The sequence below is a fragment of the Harpia harpyja genome, chromosome 6 (assembly GCF_026419915.1).
Source record: "Harpia harpyja isolate bHarHar1 chromosome 6, bHarHar1 primary haplotype, whole genome shotgun sequence".
Taxonomy (NCBI): domain Eukaryota; kingdom Metazoa; phylum Chordata; class Aves; order Accipitriformes; family Accipitridae; genus Harpia; species Harpia harpyja.
The window spans coordinates 29,911,735-29,932,159 of NC_068945.1; the positions used below are offsets into that span (position 1 = coordinate 29,911,735).

The window sequence follows — 20,425 nt, forward strand, 5'->3', positions numbered from 1 at the left end:
TGCACACACATGGGTACATATGGAAGTTATTAACAAGTTTCAGCGAAGGATTTTGGGAAATTAACCCCTGGGGCCACAGAGCACTGCTAACAGACAGCTAGTTGGGAGCAGACGAAGAGCAGTTTCCTGCTGGATGCCTGCGGTGTGTTGGGACTGAAATCCAGGCCCTTTGCAGCCTGGTAGAGGAAGCCCCTCTCACAAGGACTAAACTTTTCAACTTCTGCTGTTAGGAAGAATGGTTGAAAAATCCCATCTGTGAGGCTATGTAAGTTTCCTCGACAAACTGAAGTAAGTCAGCTGGAGAAATGTATAACATAACATATAAAAATGCAAACAATTTTCTTCTACTCCCCGAATGGCGCTCAGGAAGTTGTGAGGAAGTTTGTAATTTCTTTGTAAGTCCCTTTAGGAGCCACCAAAAGAAACGCTTGGATACAGGCCACCAGGAGCTGCTCCTACATGGCAGAGGGACTGGTTCAGAGGCAGAGTGATTAAAGTGAACTTCTCCCACTCGTTAATGAAAGCAGCAGGATGTCATTTGCAGTCACCCCATGGAAGTAAACTCTTTATGCTTTTTGCTTTGTACACCTTTTTCTCAAGAGTTGAAAGAAAAAGGTTTCTCTTCCAACATCCAAGCAGAAAAAGGACTCTCTAACACCTGCTGCAGCTCAGCTGATGCACTTTTCATGTTCCTGTTCTTCCCAAATTCGTTTCCTTTCTTGCACCAATCCTGATCTGCGAAGTGACCTCTCCTCATGAATAACAAGGATGCTCACCCATAATGTGCTTTAAACTTCCATAATATAAAAATGCTTGGCAGTCATTCACTGTTTTTCATTCATAGATCTCAAATCAATTCGCTACAGCCCTGCATGGAATTGACTTACTTGTAAGACAGAGACGAGCACTTGCTGTGCAATTAAAAAAAAAAGCAAATTAACAAAATAAAGTAGACTTTATTAAAATCCAAACTATTTCCTCCTCCCTTTGTGCAATTTTCCTAAAGCACAATCCTGGCCACAAACAGGACTCTTCTGCAGCCCCCAGCCATACAACTCAAGATGCTCATTTTCGGCCAAATGAGAACAGTTCACAGCCAGGTCAGAGCAATCCGGTTAGAAAGCTCTTCCCTCAGTGAGCTATAACCGTGGCCATAAAACAGAAGCATTCCTGCGCTCTGTTATAAACGTGGAAGAAATTAGCCTGCTCCTTCCCCCCCCTCCCCGGTTTCTGAAGGAAAGGTGGGAAGGCAGCCAAGGCACCTCAGCGACAACACCCCCAAGGAAGAAAAGGATTGAGGGGACAGGCAGGGTGCCTGGGGCGGCAGACCCAGTCCCACTCCTCCCGCAGCAGGCAGAGAGGGAGGGCAGCTGTGTGGCTGACCCCATTGAGGCAGGGGCTTCACCCAAGAGCCAGGGAACAGTCCCAAAACACAGGTGCCTGGGGCCACCCAAGATGCTGAGAGGGGCAGGCGTAGGAGCTACAGGGGACTTGCACTCTGCCAGAGCTCTGCACAAAGAGCACTGAGGGTGAACGATGGGACAGTGTCCCACACCAGGCCAAATCCATGGCAGGCAGCAGCACCCAGAGCACGTGTGTGGCCTGGGAATGCTCCACGCAGCACAGGAGGTTTTCCCTCTACCAGCACACCACACCACTATCCTGGTCCAGCACCCCAGCAGCACACTGCTGGTGCAGAGTCCACCCCACCTCTGCCCCACCACCTCCTCCATGGCCAGTCCCACCTCCCTGCCCTTTGAAAATGCAGGACCACAGAGCTATTCACAGGGGAAGAGACCCCAGGAGGTCCCCGCTAATCCAACCTGGGGCTCACACCAGGGCCAGCTCTGAGGTACACCGGGTTGCTCCAGGCTTGACCCAGCCGGGTCTTGAAAACTTCCAGGCACAGAGACCACAAAACCTCTCCAGGTAATCCACCTCCCACCCAGACTACCCTCCTGGGAAAAAGGGTCTCCTCATAGCCAGCCTGGACTTGTTTCCCCTATGTCCACTGTGTCTTGTTCTTCTGCTGTACAGCACTGTAGCGAGCCTGGCTCCTTGCTAACCTCCTCATATGTACAGGCAAGCTGCTGTTAGGTCCCTCCGAGCTATCTCCTCTCCAGGCTGAGCACACCCAGCTTCCTCAGCCTCTCCTTGCAAGGCAAGTGCTCCAGCCCCCTGAGCTTCTTTGGGTCACCCCCCATCCCAACCTCACTCCAATTTATTACATTTTTGTTGCACCAGGGAGCCCAAAACTGGATGCAATATTCTAACTGGGGTCTAAGAAATGGTGAGTACAGGGAGGTAATCACTCTGTTCATCTGCTGGTGGTGCTCCTGTTAATGCAGCCCAGGATGCTGCTGGCCTTTGCTGCCAGGGAGCCTGCAGGATTCAGCTTCGCTGTCTGCCAAGACCCCCGGTCCTTGCATGGGTTACAGTACCTGGACAGGGCTGCTTCAGGAGGTGGAGATACCAATAACCCTGAGCAACAGGTATGTGTTTGAGCAGGGGATGCACAGTGCTATTCTCTCAGGGTGGGTTGAACCCCAGCCCCCCTCATGACACTGCGTGGGGTAAGCAGGGCACCCCAGCCCTCACCCAGGGCATCACAGCCTGACTCGGGCATCTGAGGGCTCCAATTCACCACCTCTAATGGACCCCAGTGACCATGACAGATGCAATTACCTGCTTAGCTTTTTGCCCTGGCCCTGCACGAGATTACAGCTCCGGCAGCAAGCAACACCATACCCACATCAGCCACCACGGTGCACGCAAACCCTGGGATAGCGAACAATCCCAGCTCACGCTTTTGCACTGGGCTGAGAGCCGCAGCAGCTGCAGGGCCACCGAGCTGCCCCTGGCCTCCCAGAGAGCAAGAGGAGCAGCCTGCAAGAAGATGGCCACTTCTCTGGCATTTACTTAACTACCTTGGTTCATAAGCCAATGCCCCGAGATAGGAGGCCAGGCACCTTGCCATCAGCAGAGCAACAGAGCCCTCCAGAGAATAATTCAGAGTGTCGAAGTTAGGCTCCTGTAATGAATCACACCCTGTATCTCTCTCTGTGCTGATCACATGCTTTGGTTCCTCAGATAGGATACCTGAACGCAAAAGAGAAAATTAGAGTAATGTCTCCCCACATTTGGCTTTTTTCCCCTGTACAGGTCTGAAGGGGAAAGTCAGCGTGAGCTCAGCAGGCTGCCTGCCTGGCTATGGATGCTTGGCGGCACACAAAACAGTTTGGCTCAAATTTTACAGTATCTGAATTTCTCCCTTCACGTAGCTGTTTTCAGTCACTTATTTCAAAGTGCCTGCACCCCTGAAACGAACCATAACCCTATGTAAGTCGACTCTGTTCCTCTCATTTGTACTCATCCTCACCAGCTCAAGTTCACTGATGCTGTGCCCTATTCTAGGATCTTGAATTACTCATGTTTCTTTCAAACACTCAGTACAAATTTTAAGGTACTAAAAATACTGCTGAAAATCTCACCCTTAAGTTTTTAGGAAGTATCTTCTGTTTAGAAAATTCTTTACTTGATTACACTCTAAGATGAATTAAGTTTATTGTTCCCAGCTAGTACCATTCACTTATGTTCTGCTTTTGGTCTTTATAAGAAATTCACTTGTTTGGTTTCAGTTTGATTGCTGTGTCTTGCCGCTAAACTAACCGGGTTTCCAACACTGCAAGGGAATGAAAATATTGTCATGTACTCATTGACTTTTAAAAATAAGTATAAAACCACGTTTATTAAAATTTTTAAAAGTCGTATATAGAAGATTCTTTGCCTTTTTGGAGGCAAAACCAAAACGTCTTTTTATGCTCTGTAGGTGGCAGCAGCATACTATCAGATGAGCATAAGAAAGGGCGCTGAATCCCATCTCTTCAGACCCAACTCTCCAGACCAGGGTTACCTCCACAGGAATACCATGCCCTTAGTATAACGTAACTCATCTGCACTCCCAAAAATCTGTTTAAATAAAGCAATGCCAAAGCCAATGAAGCTGCACGTATCGCACATGGCTGCAACGGGTTCCCCCTAGTGCAAACGCTGGCCTCTGAAGTGGCATGCATCGCATTCGCGTTGCAAGGAGCAAAACGTGCTCTCACTCCACCACGGCTATGTGGGTATCTGGTCAGCACAGGGGTCACGCTCACTGATGCCCAAGCTGCACTGCTGTGGGACCGGACTCAGCTGCACCACTTCACGAGGGCAGATTAGTAGCAGAAACAAGCTTGGGCATTTTGGGGTAGAGGAAAACACAAGGCTGACCTGGGAGGACAGGCAACTTGCCTTCTTCTCAAGCTTATAAATTATAAATGGCGCACAGAGCAGGACTTGGGGGGGTGGGGGGCATGTCTCTGCTCTTCAGATTTGGCTTTACCTCAGACATCTCTGGGGAAGGCCACACATGCTGTGCATGTACAAGGACAGAGCTGTCACAGCCAGCGGGTTCAAGCCCTGGTCCCCCTGCCCTCCCCTTCCTCTCCCAGCAGCTGCTCCAGCCCCACTGGTGTGGTGTGTATCCCACCAGCACAGCCACATAATAGGCACCTCCCTTCGTCTCCCATGCACATGGCATCATCTCCCAGCCCAGGACAGAGAGGGGCTGGGGACAACACTCCCATCTGACCCTCCCCTTCCACCCGGGGCTGAGACCACCTCCTCCCTTGGGCGCATCCCCAAGGAGCCCCCCAGCCTTGCTCCATCCCCTGTCACAGCACCAGTGGGCAGGCTCCGGCAGCACAGTTCTCGCAGAGTGGGCACTGCCCGGCGGCTCCGGCACAGGGGCTCAGAGAAAACCAGGGGGGTTCCCCCCATCTCATCAAAGTGCAAGGGGTTGTTCCGGGTCCCCGCCACCACCAGCTCCAGCAGCCGGACCACACAGTCTGAAAACCAGTTCTTCAGGCGGAAATAGCCCTCCTGGAAAGAGATTCGAAGGCTGACGGGCCCCGTCGGCATCCGCACGCTCAGGCTGAACAAGCAGTTCCCCTGCGAGCTGTCCCGCACCAAGTAGGTGCCGACAGGCTCCCGCTGGAGCTTGGCGTGAGCCTCCCCCACAGACAAGGGGCCCCAGTAAAAGTCGCTGGCCTGGAGGATATTGAGGGATCGCTCCAGGACCTCCCACTCGCAGCTGCGAAACATCCGGAAACGATCGGGCAAGCTGGGCGGCGCAGGGCTGGGGAGAACGCTCTGATGCTGCCTTTGCGGATGAGAAACAGTGGTGTGTGTGTTGTGCAGATCATCTGGCCTCCCTCTGATCATCTCTCAAAGAGCCCATGGATCCTGGGAAGATGCTGCCTTTACCATGCTTCCTCCTTTGCATCCAGCCTGCAGGACAGAAAGAAAGTGAGGCAAACCAAGTACCTTCCTCTAACCGGGCAAGTGAAGACACTTCACAAGGGAAAAAGACCAGCAAGAGTACCAAAGAGGGTACATCAAGGAGCTACTGTATATCACCAACCCCCGGCTGCAGGAACAACTAAGGATATACATGCACGAAGGGCTCCAGCTGGGTCCCCACCAGCGCAAGGTAGCACCTTACAGAGCTCTGCATCCACTGGGTTTCTATGATTCACAGCTAGGGGCTCCCCAACACACCCTTCAGCAGGCTGGTTTGAACCTAGCAGATCTTGGTATTTCAAGGTTTCCCTCTGTTGGATGCTTAGGGGCTTCTCAGAGTGGCCTTGAAACTGGCAAGGGGAAATGACACCCCAAATTACAAGGGAAAAACTTGCCAAAGCAGAAAAGTATTGTTTACTTTGTCATTCAATGAAAGGTAGAAAGGTTTCCTCACGCCTCTCCAACCCTTTCTCTGACAAAAGGACAGACAACAGGACTTAGAAGAAGCAGAACATGGGAATAAGCCCTTCCCACCAAACCCCATGAACCACTCCCTCATCCCAGGACACGCCTGTTTCACTATGTCAGGAGAAAGCAAAGGTCTCGGATCAAGACCCCTTCAAGCAATGTTACACCATCAACTTGAGGGCTGGGACTGCCATGAATGAGACCCCTTAACGCTGGTACCAGACACTGCTGATGTCTGAGGAACAGTTCTGCTCAAGCCCTTCCAGCCCCTTAACTTCTGTTTCTGCTGGAGGGACATCTCCCCCCATCAGCAGACAATGCTGCCGTCTCCCAGTCACCATCCTCTGCTCATGCGCTGCGTTCAAAGTGCTGTCCCTTACTGTCATGACCCTGCTCATCCCCTGCACCTCATGTTATCACCAGGCTGTCCATTTTCAGAAATGCAAATTCCTGAACCCAGTGTTGCCATCAGCCATCCAAGTCATTTCAATTATATACAAAAATACATATTCTGCATGTGTGTGTGTATATATACACATAAACATAAAAACCACAGCCCCAAGCCAGAGGCTCATTCTGTGTGAGAAGCTGAGCTGTTACATACCACTTCCCCAGGCCTGACAAGTCAGTAGCTCACTGCCAAACCCTGCCCTCTGTCCCTCGACATACTCCATTAACCCAGTGACACTCACTGACAGCACAGCCGTGCTTGGAGCAGAACAGGCTGCTGACACGCAGCCTGCAGCAGAGGAAGAGACACGCTTCTCTGTCTCCAGCAGTCCCCCCCCGCCACAGACTCACGGGAGCTTCGGGGCTCATAGCAGGCAGGCGGCCCCCCAGGGAATGTGCAAGGACCTGTGGAGGGCTTGTTCTGGAGAGAATGCTTTAGGTTAGGCTTAGTTCCTTGCAAGATACCCCTTATCTCGCACCCTTTGCCAGCTATTCAAAAGCTACATGCTCCTTTCAGTGCTCGTGCCAGCCAGATGGCCATGCAGAGCCCACTCTGCACCTGGGGAGAGGACACGGAGCAGCAGGGCCAAACATCTTTCCCTCACACAGGCACGGTGGTTTTGGAAAGGAGGCATCTGCCCGGCAATGCCTTGCCTACAGTCATCTTTTCTCTCCTAACATCTCTCAATACTTAAACAGTAATACCAATAATGTAGCTGTCAGGCACATCTCCATACATGGAGCTATAAACACCCTTTCCAAGAGCAGCCTGGGAAGTTTCTCCAGTTTCTAGCCCTGTGATTTGCAGTCCACAAGCCACTAACGTCCCTGATACCACTCTGAATGCTGCCGATCCTGCCCTTTAGCTACATGTCACTGCGGGAGGGAAATTCCACACTTACAGAAAGGTGGGAGGGGTAGGAAGGAGTTAATCAAGTCGGGTTTTTTCTTTTCCATTTTAAAAAAAAGGGCAGCAGTTGAAAGCTGCTCAGATGGTTCAGCAAGTCAGAATAAATCTTGGGGGAAGTTGATTTACTGAGCAGAACGCAAGTAAACACAGTCACCACGTGCAGCGACTAGGGCCATCTATCGCCACCAAAAACTCAGCACTGTAGGTGCCACAAGAAGTTGCAGCATCTCTGTCCCTTTCCTTCTCCTCTCTGCTGGGCAAGGAAGCTATAAAGCCCTCTGACATTAGCTACTACAGAAAAAGAAGGTCATACTCCTGCCAAATGCCTCCAGGGCTACAGTTATAGCCTTGAAGGTAGCGCAAAGGAGCCATGCTCCCACCAGCAGCCACTCTTCCCAAACAGCAACTTCTCTTGGGTCCCAATGGAAATTTTGCCAATCTCATGGGTCTAGGTTGGAAAATGAATTCAAGCAGGAAAACAGAAGCAGGCAGCTGTCTTTCATTTCCAGGCTAGTTTTAAAAATAACAGACAAATAGATAATTTGTTTAAGGCTGCAGATACCATCTGACAGAAAAAAAATAAACTTGTTTGTCCCAGTTTTCGACCTTGAGTCATTCTCCCAAGTCCTTTAAGAAAAATCCACTACTACTAGAAGTCTGACTGACTAAGAATGGAGACTGTGTCATCGTTTCGAATTCAAAGTAAATGCAAAAACAGCACCCTCACAATTTGTTCACTCGATTTGAAATCTACATATGGGTCAGAGCCTCAGACAGCATGAATTTGTTTAGCTTCAGTGACCCATTTCCAACAGATGACTGCCTGGCCTGCAGCACAGTATTAGTTACATTAATATTAGCTCTAGAAGTGCTTCCTGATACTACCTTTAAGGTTCACTTTTAGTGGGTCAACAGGTCCTACGTGTACAATGGCCTCCCACGTCAAGAAGAATGAGCAGACTCTCAGGATTAGGAATAAACCAGCCCGGGGTGTAATGGAATACACATGCACAATTAGTTCTGCTTCTGATTTGCCACACCGCAATTTGCTTTCCCTCCCCCTGCTCCAAAAAAGCCCAAAAAACCCCAACACCCAAACACATTACTACCTCCCTACTGCAAGACAGTCAGAACAAAAAGCAGCATACAGAACAGTCAGCCAAAGCAGCATACCCTAAAAAGCTGGCGTCCCGCTAATTAAAAGGCTATATAAGTTTCCCCAGACCTTCTGATTTACTGCAAGTTCAAGAGCTTTTCAAAATAAGTGCTCTTGACACAGGGCATCCTGCCTTCCTCCTCGCTCACTACCCAGGCAAAGCAGCATATTTCATGTAAGGAGACAATTCTAGTAACTAGGGGACTGTACGCAGCCTCTGGTGTTAGCCAAGCCAGCCCTGCACCCTAGGGCTTGACAAATCTGGCATGTTCAACAGCAGCTTCAAGTACTCAGCTATGATGCGTCCTTGCACTCTTCCTCCAGGACACTTGAAAGAGCTTACCTCTTTATATTTACCACCCATAGGGATGAGTTTCTGGATGTCAGGCCTGGAAGTGGTCCAAATTCAAGAGCTTCGATGCGGCACTTCCCAGTTTTTGCAAAGCTTTACTTAAGAGCAGATCCATCCTTTGAGAAGAAAGAGAAGTCCATCAAACAGGTGACTAAGCCCATTAGTTCACTATAATGTGGATCTAAAATACAACAAATCTGGGGACAGGTTGGCTGTCTCAACCTCTTTGACCTGTATTATTGTAGAAGCATGTACACAGCACGCCAGATAATGACAGAGACAACAGATTATTGCTGCTGTTATTATTATTATTGCTACTTACAAAGCCATGAGCTGATTAGGTCCCAACAGCTCACAGATGGCCTAAGGACAAATGCAAAGACCATAAAGTTGCCATCACCTTCTGGAAGCGGGAACCATAAAACCCAAAGGTTAAGAGATAATGGTAACAGGAATAAGCTTAAGGATTCAGAACAGCAAACTCAAACTTGTGCTCAATGCAACACACAACATTTAGAGGATCTTAAGTGAAAACACGTAGGTAGCCATTCACTGCTGAGTTATTCAAATAGTGACCCAGTCTGTTCTGGCCTGCATTCTTCTGCCCCGTTTCCCCGGCTCTCAAGGCTTTTCTTTCTCACCTTGTGCATGGAAAACTAAACCCGCTGACCCGCTGGAGCAGCAGACCACCACATGTGCAATCGTGGTCTATCAGTGGATCCATCAGCAAGCTGAAAAAAAGAACCCAGCCTTCTGCATGCCTTTCAGAGGCAGTCCCTGTAAGGCTGCACTTATACCTACGCTCCATTACTTAACATCACTTCTCTGCATCCCCCCCAGCGGAGCCCAGACCAGGCTCACACCCCACAAGCCACATCGACTTGCAGCTAGCAGAACTGCACATCTATCCCATTACTACATTACCCACTCCATTCAGCTTCAACATCTCTCAGTTATCAATCCCACAGTTCCCAGAGCAGTAGATGGAGGCTGGGATAATCTGGAAAAGCTCTCCCTGAGGTACCCTGCAAGCCCTTGCAGCAGCATCCCCATTCCAGGCAGCAGAGCTTGAGCAGACATCTCTTGCTTGCATGTCTGCATCCCACAGAAATGCACTGCCTGCTGATTTGTGGCTGGAGAGGATGTTTCAAAGGAAAGCTCGAGCAAACAGCTGGAAGAAACCTCCCTGGTAAGAGCCAAGCATGCAGCGCTGCGTTTTAATGGTGGGCCAGCCTGGTTCCTGTGGCCGCCACCGTCTGCCACACACTGGCGCTGGTTTAAACCATGCCGTCACCACCACAGTGCGTGGCCACACCAATGTCCCTTGTCACAAGCACCCTACCACGGCCAAGGTAACCAAGGCTGATCCAGAAAGGGCTTGTGGAACAGGAAGAGAAAGGCAGGAGACACGCAGACAGACGTGTGCCAAAGAGCAGAGAGGGAACTGTGGTTAGGTAAGGAATGTGGCGCAGCTCAGCTAAGAGGACCAATGTTAATCACAGCCAATTTCTCCAGCACAAAGCAGGCCTAGGAGACATTGCAGTTCCCTCTATCTTTTATGCCATGGCTATAAACAGTCTGATGCAAGGCTGCCATTATGTCTGACACGTGAGGGAATATGTGGAAAAAAGAAAAAAACCCCACACCACACATACCTACCCCAAACCAAAACTGCATTTTCCTATACAACCAGCATTCAAGGATGCAATATTTAGTAAAATAAAATAAACTGAGGCAGCACACACACTGTTACAGTTCCTGCTTCCATGCAGTAGAGACACCGAGCAGGAGGATCCTGCATGCAGGTTCTGGGGAACAGCTGCTGGACACCTTGCGAGAAGACTGATCTTATCAAACCCGTCCCAACTTTTTGGGGTTGGAGAACATACTTCAAAACCCACAAATAACTTCCCATGGATCTGATATTTAGGTTTTGTACTTCTTACCGTGTTTTTCTATGACGTGTTTTCTGCATTAACATGACACTTTGCTGATACAGGCTAAAAGGTTTTTACCCCAAGAAAACCCACAAGACAGTGTGATGGGCACCGACTATTCTTCAAGGCAAGAAAGTCTGCAAGCAAGTTTGATTTCTGCATAACATGCTTCAAAAAAAAAAAAAAGAAAAAAGAAAAAAAGAAGGTGGCAGTTCACAGGGAAAGCTAATTGCTTTTGCTGGACTAACCAAAAGAGCTGGAAGAAAGACCGCATTTTCAGAGTCCTTTCCTCACACCTTGGAAATACTATGAACATTCAAAACAACTACTTCCAAATGAAACAGCCCGTTCCTCATAGAAATAGCCCAGTATGAAACTGTAATCCTGCCATTTCTGAATAACAGAGAAGCCACATCACTTCCCTGAACTCAAAGGCTGCCGTGCAGTAGCTGCAAGCAACTACAGTTTGTCCCACAGCAAGTAAAACTACCAAAACTACCAACTGACTTCTGGCAAGGAACAGCTTCTATTGGAGACTGAATTCTGGTTCAAGAGCCTGCATTTTTTTTCCCCTTCTGTAACCGGGGCAAAGAGAATTAAAAAAAAAAAAGTTGGAAAAAGGTAATCAGGATGGGTTACTGCTAAGTTTCAAAGCTGCAGCAGAGGCTATCCTGCCATGGCTAAAGGGAAGAGAGTTGTTGTTGCTTACCTCTGGCCAACACGACAGTGCTTTTTGGTAAGTGAGGGAAGCCTCGCTCCCGACCCTTGCAGTTTCATAGCGAGCAGCCATCCCTGTGAACGTCAGTGCAGCAGAGCTATGGAAACCCTCAGCCTCGTGGCTCAGCTGGTGAATACAGCCCCTGTGTGACTGCCTTGCCTTCCCTCCCTCGCCGCTGCCTGCTGGGTGGGGAAGCAGCCCTCTGGGAAGGTGGCCACAGCTCTCCCCAGTTTTGGTGCAGAAATGAGGAGATGGGGATAGGGCACAACGAGGAGGAAGCAAGAGGCCAAGACAGCACAATTCCCTCATGGCTCCCTTTTGGAAATGCTCTCTCCCATCTGCTTGCCGAGAGGGGGGGATCAGTGGGAACGGGGCAGCGATGCCCGGGGCTGTGTCCTCACCCTCCGCTGGGGCAGAGCTCTGCATCCACCAGTCACGGCTCCTCAGCCTCGCCAGCTCCCCCCATCCCTAGACCAGCAGCACAGGTATGTTTCCTCCATTCTAGCCTCTCAGCTAAATTGACTTTTTTCAGTTGTTCCAGCACCCTGTTTGAGGAAACGAGTAAATCCTGAGAAGCAAAGGCCATCAGCGGTCCCTTCGATGGCCATGGCCTCTTATCAAAACCATCGCATTTAGCAGGAAAGGAATTCAAAGCAGCAGCTAACTCTAAGAAATGAGCAGTGTCTGCAGCTAAAACTGGTTCAGTATCATGATCAGAACTAGGATTTTAGAGAAGAGTCCCAGGCACTTAACCAATGCAAGCCGGAGCACAGAGGCACAGGGGAGAGATCCTCCCTTGGCTCTTAAAAAGGACCAGCTTCAGAAGATGCAAGGGGTTATTAAGCAGTACCAGTTACCGTGCCTTCAGAGGAAGGAGCGAGGGTCAGAAAGCACAAACACACCACAACTCTAAGTTTTATAATGGGGGATTTCCAACACATAAAATAAAGAAACTAGTCCTGAGAGTCAAAAGTGAAAAGAAAGAAAAAATTAAGTCATGAGAGGTTATTTAGGAAATCTTAAAGTGACAGAGTGTGCGGACCTCCCAGAAATGATGGAGCAGAGATGCTGCCTGACTAAGAGGACAGGCTCAGGAGACAACACAGGTCACACCGCAAGTATCAGCTGTAGGTATGACAGCTTGCAAGGACCTCTGCCATGGATCAGAGGCACCAAATACACACACTACAAATCCACAGTCCCTGCCCAAATCTCTCTACAACCTCAACAATCCTTCAGAAGATGAAAAGCTAACTCTGCTGGAGCTGATATAAAGGAATATAAATTACTGATGGTAGGGAACAAATTTAAATGAGGATGGCTGTCATGAAACTGGGACAGTAGGTGGCCAAGATAAACAAAACAAAACAAAAAACAGAACACAAATGGCATTTTCAGTTTATCAAAAACAGAAAACCTCTGGGGGAATCATTTAGCTGACTGAGATACCAGCAACTGGGGACGAGGACACTGCAGAAAAGCTACATAAGCAGGCAGCTGCTGGGACATGCCTTGCACTTCCCCCAAAGCCTCCATGCCAGAAGCAAGTCAAAAAGCAAGACGCAGTGCATGAGGTAAAGAGCCAGCAGCACCCCAGGACCTGTAAAGCAGATGGACAGAAGACAAGGAGCAGTTGCACCCTGGGGTGATGGGAGGTGGAAGAGGGGTGTCCTGAGGAAACCAAGGCATTTCAGCCCCTGCACATCCCATCACCTCTCTGCCACCCTTCCAGCTACTACATCTTCCCCCCAGATCGACCCAGCCCACTTTGAAGAGCATCCCTCCCCGTGACAGGTCGGTGGGTACAAGTAGCCCAGCTCACGTGCAAGTGGCTCCCTTCCCCATGCAAATACACACGTCAACCCAGGTCCCTTTCTAGAAATCTTCTCCCCTCATCTGCAAGCTGCCATTGCCCACACCACCTCAAACATCAGAGGTTTAACCTTGCCCCCCAGCAAGCAGCTTCCAGCCTCACGGTACTTAAATCTAGGCAACCAGCTGGAAAAGCAGCTAGCCCTGCATCACCTTCCCAGGGGCAACGAGTGACAAAATCATTTCACTCTCTGCAGGCCAGAGAAGTCAGAGGTCACTCAAAATTCTGCAGGCTGGCAAGCACCAGCAGGTCAGGCAAGACTCTGTCCTGACAGATGCAAGTGGACACAGACTTGCAGGAAAACAAACTGGGTCTGTATTTTGAAGAGCAATAAATTAAGTGGCACAGCCAATGAATGAGCAGAGTAACCGTGCTGAGAGTTTGTTAAGGAAAGCTCTAGCTCTGAATGCAAAAGCGGTCATTAAAAAACCAAGAAGTAAGCACAAACGTGAAGTTGCAAAATGGATGGGTGGGAACGTAACAGTAATGTCATCACCTAATATATTCAGTTCCAGTCACCTTAACTAAAAACATACAGAGCTGAAACAAAGGGGATGGGCCTAAAGATGGGTGATAAGAAGTCACATGTAAGTGTTCAGACAGAGAAAGACTGGAGAAACTTCATGCTCAGTTTAGAGAGCAGATAGGTACAAGAGGATGCAAGAGAAAGATACAGTACAATCAGGCCGTTCTTTTTATGCTCTTTCATAAAACTAGAAGAGAGGAAGTTCAAAGGTGACTGAGATTGAAAAGTAACTAATTTTAAAACTCATAAAAGGAAAAACTCCCATCACATAGACATTAAAATGCTGCTGCTGGGGAAAGTGAGAGAGTTGATCTGAGGAGTCTCATTTCTCTTCTTTCTCAAAGGTCTCTGCTTTGTCTCTGTAAAGTACTCACCACCCTATGCTTTAGCAGACCTTAGGCAGAGGGATCCAGCAGCAAAGGACTGGGGGTTTTTCTGCATCACCTTTTTAAGCCAACTCTTAACCATTCAAGCTCTACATAAGACTAAGGGGAGCCCAGCACAAGGCATAAACATCCTTTAGTTGTGCAAAACTGAAGAAGTAAACAAAGGTTTATAAAGTCACTACAGGGAATCAACTATGGACCTGCTGCAGAGTAGTTAAAGCAGCTCAGCCTGGTTTTTCCTCATTTTTTAAATGACTAAAAAGAACAGCACCTCCTGCTTTTATCTGCTGACTTGAATATTGGTGTACATACCACACAAATGGGCCATTTCAGTGATTACTGCTAAAGCAGCTCTGAATCAGAAACACTGTAGCAATGAGGTTAGAAAGAAACATTCCCTCTGTCTCAGCGTCCCTTTAGAGTGGGGCTCTTGGTCCACTGTGTCACTTAGTTGGGCCTCAGAGGATGAACATAACTTCTAGCAGGAGCAATTCGAGAATGTTTCTCCAGCTCCAGCTTCCCTCCCTCCACATCCCCAAATTTCTCACCAGAAAACAAGCAAGAACTCAAATATGCATGAAGAATAACATGGATTAAGAAAAACATTGCCAGTCTGTCAAAAAGCATAATCAAACCATTCCTGCGGGCATCTGTGCACATCACCATGAGCGTGCTGACCCAAGCAAACCTATGCCGAACCCCCTCAGCTTTAAGCAAGGCACCATCAGCAAGCCACACAAAAGCCCAGCTACAGAGTTCAGATTGCAGGAACAGGAATGGAGATCTTTGACATTTTCCAACTGCTAATAGTGACACTTATTTTCTTCCCTGACAGCCTTAGCCTAATTTTCCAAATAAACTTTGCTACCGAGGAAGTGTGAAAGTAGACCCAAGCTGTTTCTGAACTGCAGAATCACACACGCGCACACAAAAACCTCTGTTGGACAAATGAAAATCTGAAGTCAAAATTTTTCTTCAGCATTTGCAGGGGATGACGGGGAGGACAAAACCCCTCTGCTTAGACAAAGGGAACTGAATGCTGACAACCCAATTTTGCCAGCCACAGCTCCCAAAGAGAGCTGATGTAAAGCTAAAGCAGCCTATTTGCAAACTTAATATTGGCACTGTTCAATTCTTTCCCTCGTCCTTCACATGTGTTTGAGAACAAGCAGAGAGGCACAGAAGCGCATGGGGAGCAGGAAGGGAGAAGGCAGAGAGAATGTGCACTATCAAAATACCTTGAGAGCAGTTCTTGGAAATGTGCAGCCTGCAAGCCTGTATCAGACACTCATTTCCTGTGAAGTGCACACAGGCCTTTTCATTTCTCCACCGAAGAGGACAAAAATAAGGGGGCAGCTCTAAAGTCTCCAAAGACAACATAAAACCAGCATTTAGCGATTTTACTAAAGCTGCATTAACATTTTTATACTATTAAATACCTATCAAACAGAAGCAGAGATTCCCAGAAGTTTAAAAAGTAGGACTTTCTATACCTCTCACTTCTAAATCTTAACTTGAAATCTTGCACTTGGTCGAGGCACGGGGAAATGCATTTTACTCAAGTCATTTTGACCACTCACTAACACAAAGCCACCAAATCCTGCTACATCAACCACCACTGCACTTTTTCTTTTCTTTTAAGGGTCCGAGACTGATTGCAGCAAAATGGTGAGCTAATAAATACTTTACTGAGGCAGAAGGCTGCAGGATATGCACAAATGCAAACCAGAAGAGCAGGCAGTAGCGAAGTAGATTGACAGGATAGAAGAGAGTAGGTTGATATCATGCCTGCCTTCTGCCTCTACTTACATGTAATCAAGGATCTAATTAATGTAGCATTTAGTTGCATTAAATAAATATATGATGCCTCCTAATGACACACACTCTTAATACCTTTACTCTGTAAAAAGATGATCCCTGTATGGCAGACTCAGCTCTTGTACCATCCACATTTTCATTTACAGAAAGAGATGCAGGTGCCCACCTCCCCCGGCTTGCAAGCTTTTGGCAAGTATCACTAGCTGAGGTCTACAGCGGCTTGGAATAACGGCTCAGGAACATGCCACCTCCCCACAGCTTTTATTAATCTAACCATAGTGTCAACCCAATCCAAATGATGTCATATTTAAATATTGGCACTATCTGTTTATTGCTGACCAAACTAAGGTAGGAGAAACCAGGAGAGAGAAGCCTGTGGGTGGTAGGGGGTGATGGGGGTGGCGATGAGCTGCAGGGAAAGACTTGGAGGAAAGAGCAAAACCCCAGTGGGGACGGAGAGAAAGAGGAGCAAGGGAAGAAACATAGCTCCAAAGGCACATTTTCTCCTTTGTTTCTCAGCAATGCAACCACAGTATTAGCGACAGCAACTAAGAATTTACACCACCCAACTCCAGCTCTATCCTTGCACAAACCGACCACCAACTTCACAGAAATCCCACTTGGATTGAGGGTAAGAGGCACTGGGTACACGTTTGAAGCTGTCATCTGGAAACTGAATTTGGCCCTCTCTGAGCAGACATGGCAGGGACACACACCTGGGAGGATTTGCAGAAGCTCAGCCTTTCCCTGGTGCTCCTCTATGCCTGCTTTTTGGGACGCCAGTACAGTTTATTTGTGCCTTCCAATGCAATCTTAAAAGCCTCGTGCTGTCTCTCAACCCCACTAATTTAAGTAAATGATAAGCAAGCCAGGTTATTGAAGGGCATATGACATACTGAATGATAACAAGAAGCACAGAAATAACAAAGGCCCAGATCCCAGTCTAGCTCAGGAAGACGGGAACCTGTGTGGGAGGTTGGCACCCCAGTAATCCCGCAGGTTTGTGCCCAAGAGCCTTCCACTCTGGAGGGAACAAGAATCCATACTTCAACAACTACATTTTAAATCACATACCCAGCAGAATCGCTCACGAACACAGAAACAAAGCGTGGCTTCATCTGCAGCGACTGGCCACATCTCGTCGTAACTTGATTCAACCAAGACCAACATTATGTGATAATAGAGCCTCAGTCCCACAAACTTCTGTGCATGTGCATAATTTTTAAGCACATGACCACAGCCCCGCTGTGACTGAACGGGCTATTTGACGTTCACACAGCATCTGAACTGCAGTCACAATTGTTTGGAGAAAGAAGATATGTCTGCATACCCTCTTAAGGGCACAGTCAACAGGGAATGAAACATGAGGAAACTAGTTATTTCTGAACCCACCCCATTTTACAGAGTTGAGCACAGTCAACATGTGACTGGGTTTTTCATTTAAGTTCTCTGAGAGCTGCAAGGACTAGAACTAGCAAACGGCACTGTCTGGACCACACAGTCCTAAATAGCAGCTTGCTAACAATACTCATTACCCTCAACTTTCCAGAACAATGGTCAAGCCACATCCCCCTCCTTCACCCATGCAGGGGAAGAAAAAAAACCAGGGACATTAATTTAACATTCTTGAGTTCCTCTCAGTTACCTCCAGGGTTCATCCAGATCCTGTTTCCAAGCTTCTACTGAGCAGGAAGGAATACACACTTAAACTAAATAAAATAAAAAAAAAAAAAGGAAAAAAAACCCCATCCTATGAGGAACACAAGCTGAGGTTTTAGGTGGTAACTATTCCAAAATTCTCAGTAAGAACGTGTGTGTTTGTGGGAAAAAGTGAGTAGCTGATCCTACATGGCTGCGAGCACCATGACTCAGATTGCATAAAGGAGGAGGTTTTAGCGATAACCTTTGCCGACGAGGCTTTTCATGTGCGTGCAGCACCGATCTTCTGAGAAAAGGCAGGTGTGAGGCTGCGTTCTGACTATGCCAGGTCTGGAGGACGGTGAGTGCCTCTGCCTTTCAAGGGCAACCCCAATGGGCACGTACACTCCTGCTTCATGGTTACCCCGTTTCCCTGTAACGCCTTCAATTCTGGCAGGCAGCTAAGACTAAGCGTAACGCTCTACGCACCACTTCTCTAGTGGTTTATGTGAAGGGAAAGAAGCAGCATGAAGACCAAGTCACCCGCTCCCCGGACCCGTGCATCTGCTTCCCTACAGACCCACTTGAGACATTACATAATTTGCAGGTTTCGCTTTAAAACAAGCATCTCCCTGCCCTGATACTGTGGAGAACACCTTGACGGCAGGACAAGCCCCAAGCCTCACGGAGCCTCCCAGGCTGCTCCCAGCGTGGCACATGGCTCCCTTCAGGGCCGGCAGTGAGTTGCCAGCATCCCAAATCCTCCCCTGACCCTCCTGGGAAAGGCACCCCAAGCCCCAGCACGCTCCCTCTTCCCCAGCTAGCAACAGCCCCGACGCCCCCGGCGCCAAAGCAGAGGGGGGGGCTGCACTTCCCGGCTCCCGCCCTTGTAAGAAGACAAGGGGGGACCGGAGGATACAGACAGACACCCCCCCCCCCCAAAGGCCGTTTTCGGTTAACGCCGCACAACTTACTCTCGGCACCTCCGGGGCCGCGGGCGAGCGGCGCTGCCGCCGCTGCGAGCGAGCGCTCAGTGCCGGGGCGACAGCGGCGCTGCCCGGCCCTGCCCCCGCCGCCGCTCTCCCGCCCCAAAGCGAAACGGAGGCGGCCCCGCTGTCCTGCCGCCCGCCGCCGCCGCGCTCCGCATCCCCCCCCCCGGCCCCTCAACTCACAAAGGGGCCGGCGTGCGCGGCTCACCCGAGGCGGCGCGGCTGTCCGCCGGGCCCTCCTCGGCCGCGGGGCGCGCGGGCGCCGCGGCGGCTTCGGCTCCGGCTCCAGGGAGCGGAGCGGCGCGGAGGGAAGGGAAGGGGAGTGGAGGGGAGGAAACCCCCCAAGTGTTTCTTTTCCGAGGAAGGAGCCACGGGGGAGGGGAAGGGGAGGGGTTTCTCCCTCCTCCACCACCCCGTCTTTCCACAGCGTGGCTCTTTCAAGGGGGAAAAAAAAAGTAAAGAAGAAAAAAGTTTGGTTTTTTTTAAAAGAAAAGTTGGCCGGACTGGGGGGGGAGGAGAGAGAAAAAGGAAAAAAAAGAGGCTGTGAAAGCCCCTCCGCTGCAGACCGGCAGAGGAACCCCACCGGGACGGCACCGCAGCATCCACCGCCCCCCGGCACCCGCCGGGGCCACGCGTCGCCCTGGGGAGGCGGCGGCGTCCCCCGACGGCGACAGCGGGGGACCGGGGCTCTGCCCCTCCTCCCAGTTACCGTCTGCTGCCCTCCAACACTGGAGGAGCTCGCAAGCACCAGGGAGGGCTGGGGCTATGCCCAGGGCTGGTGTAGCAGAGCTGTGAAACACCGGGGCGGGGTTCTATGCACAGGCCCGGGGCAGCAGAGCCAGCAAACGAGGGCCCTTTCCACCAGCGGCAAAAAGGGAAGGCTGTTTCGGCCTTCACCTTCACTACCAGAGTTCTCCCAGCTCCTCTCCAGCACTACAGGAGCCCCCAGAAGGGCACCAGGCACCCTGGCAGTGCAGCACGTCCGGCAGTGTAACGCAGACTTGAAGAGCATGCCTAAAAACACATGCTATTGCCTTGGGGGGTTGAATGAAAATACTGGAAATCATGGGGAAAAAATGGGAAAACACCCAGAAATTTTATGATGTAAAATACAAGTAGCACACCACATGGTGCACGCCATAAGCATGTTACTGCTCAAAGAGAATAGATGAAATAGGAGAAAAGAGAAACTTTGGAATTCAGTACAAACCCCACAGCTGTTAAAGGCCTAGCCTGCAGTTAGGCTATGACTGGATTGGATCATCGGCGTTCTCATTCACCTGTATACTTTCTCCAGATCCCACTGAGACTGCTGCGTGCACTCCCTGGTGCATGCATGCCAGGTGAATTGCCCTGTTGAAAAAGCTGTATGCAAACACCAAAGCAGACATGCTCTGGCTGCTCTGCTCCAGTCTGGTGATGCAAAGCAGCTGTAACTCCGGGTTGAGCAGCTGACTAAAAAAGCTTTACAGCTGCTTTGCATTGCTAGGGAGCACGAAGCAGTCAGAAACACACCACTGAATCTGATCTGCAGCCTTGCTAGATGTTCCACTGAGTATTGAGACATCAGTCCTTGTTTTTTCTTTCAACCAAGCATGAAGATGTTGCTGACCACAGAAGAATTTCTGAACTTCCATAAGAGTCTGGGCAAAGTGCTTCATTCTTTTTCAGGGAGGCTTCAGTGGGAGGACCTGCCACTGGAGCCCTAAATCACAGCAGAGACGAAGTGCTCATCTGTTCCATTTTTGGTTTTTAAGTAGGCTTGTCACACTTTTCTTTGTATTTTTGGATGGCAGCTTGAAAAATATCCTGTGGTTTGCTTTACAGTTGCCTAGTAGGGAGTCCGTTTCCCTCTGTGGAT

At 49.4% G+C, this 20,425-nt stretch overlaps 1 protein-coding gene across 3 annotated transcripts; it reads right to left on the bottom strand.

Annotated features, from left to right (window-relative positions):
• Window positions 1-1,768: 1,768 nt before the first annotated feature.
• Window positions 1,769-19,062, bottom strand: LOC128143174 (suppressor of cytokine signaling 1-like). Of its 3 annotated transcripts, none has more exons than XM_052790142.1 (3): window positions 18,773-19,062; window positions 8,671-8,795; window positions 1,769-5,331 (listed from the first exon to the last, which is right to left on the bottom strand). In XM_052790142.1, the coding sequence occupies exon 3, from the start codon at window positions 5,263-5,265 to the stop codon at window positions 4,582-4,584; it is 684 nt and encodes a 227-aa protein (XP_052646102.1). In that variant the 5' UTR covers window positions 5,266-5,331; window positions 8,671-8,795; window positions 18,773-19,062; the 3' UTR covers window positions 1,769-4,581. The 3 variants fall into 3 exon arrangements, with proteins under 3 accessions (XP_052646102.1, XP_052646103.1, XP_052646104.1); XM_052790143.1 differs by lacking the exon at window positions 18,773-19,062 and adding an exon at window positions 18,550-18,667; XM_052790144.1 differs by lacking the exons at window positions 8,671-8,795; window positions 18,773-19,062 and adding an exon at window positions 5,762-5,989.
• Window positions 19,063-20,425: the final 1,363 nt, after the last annotated feature.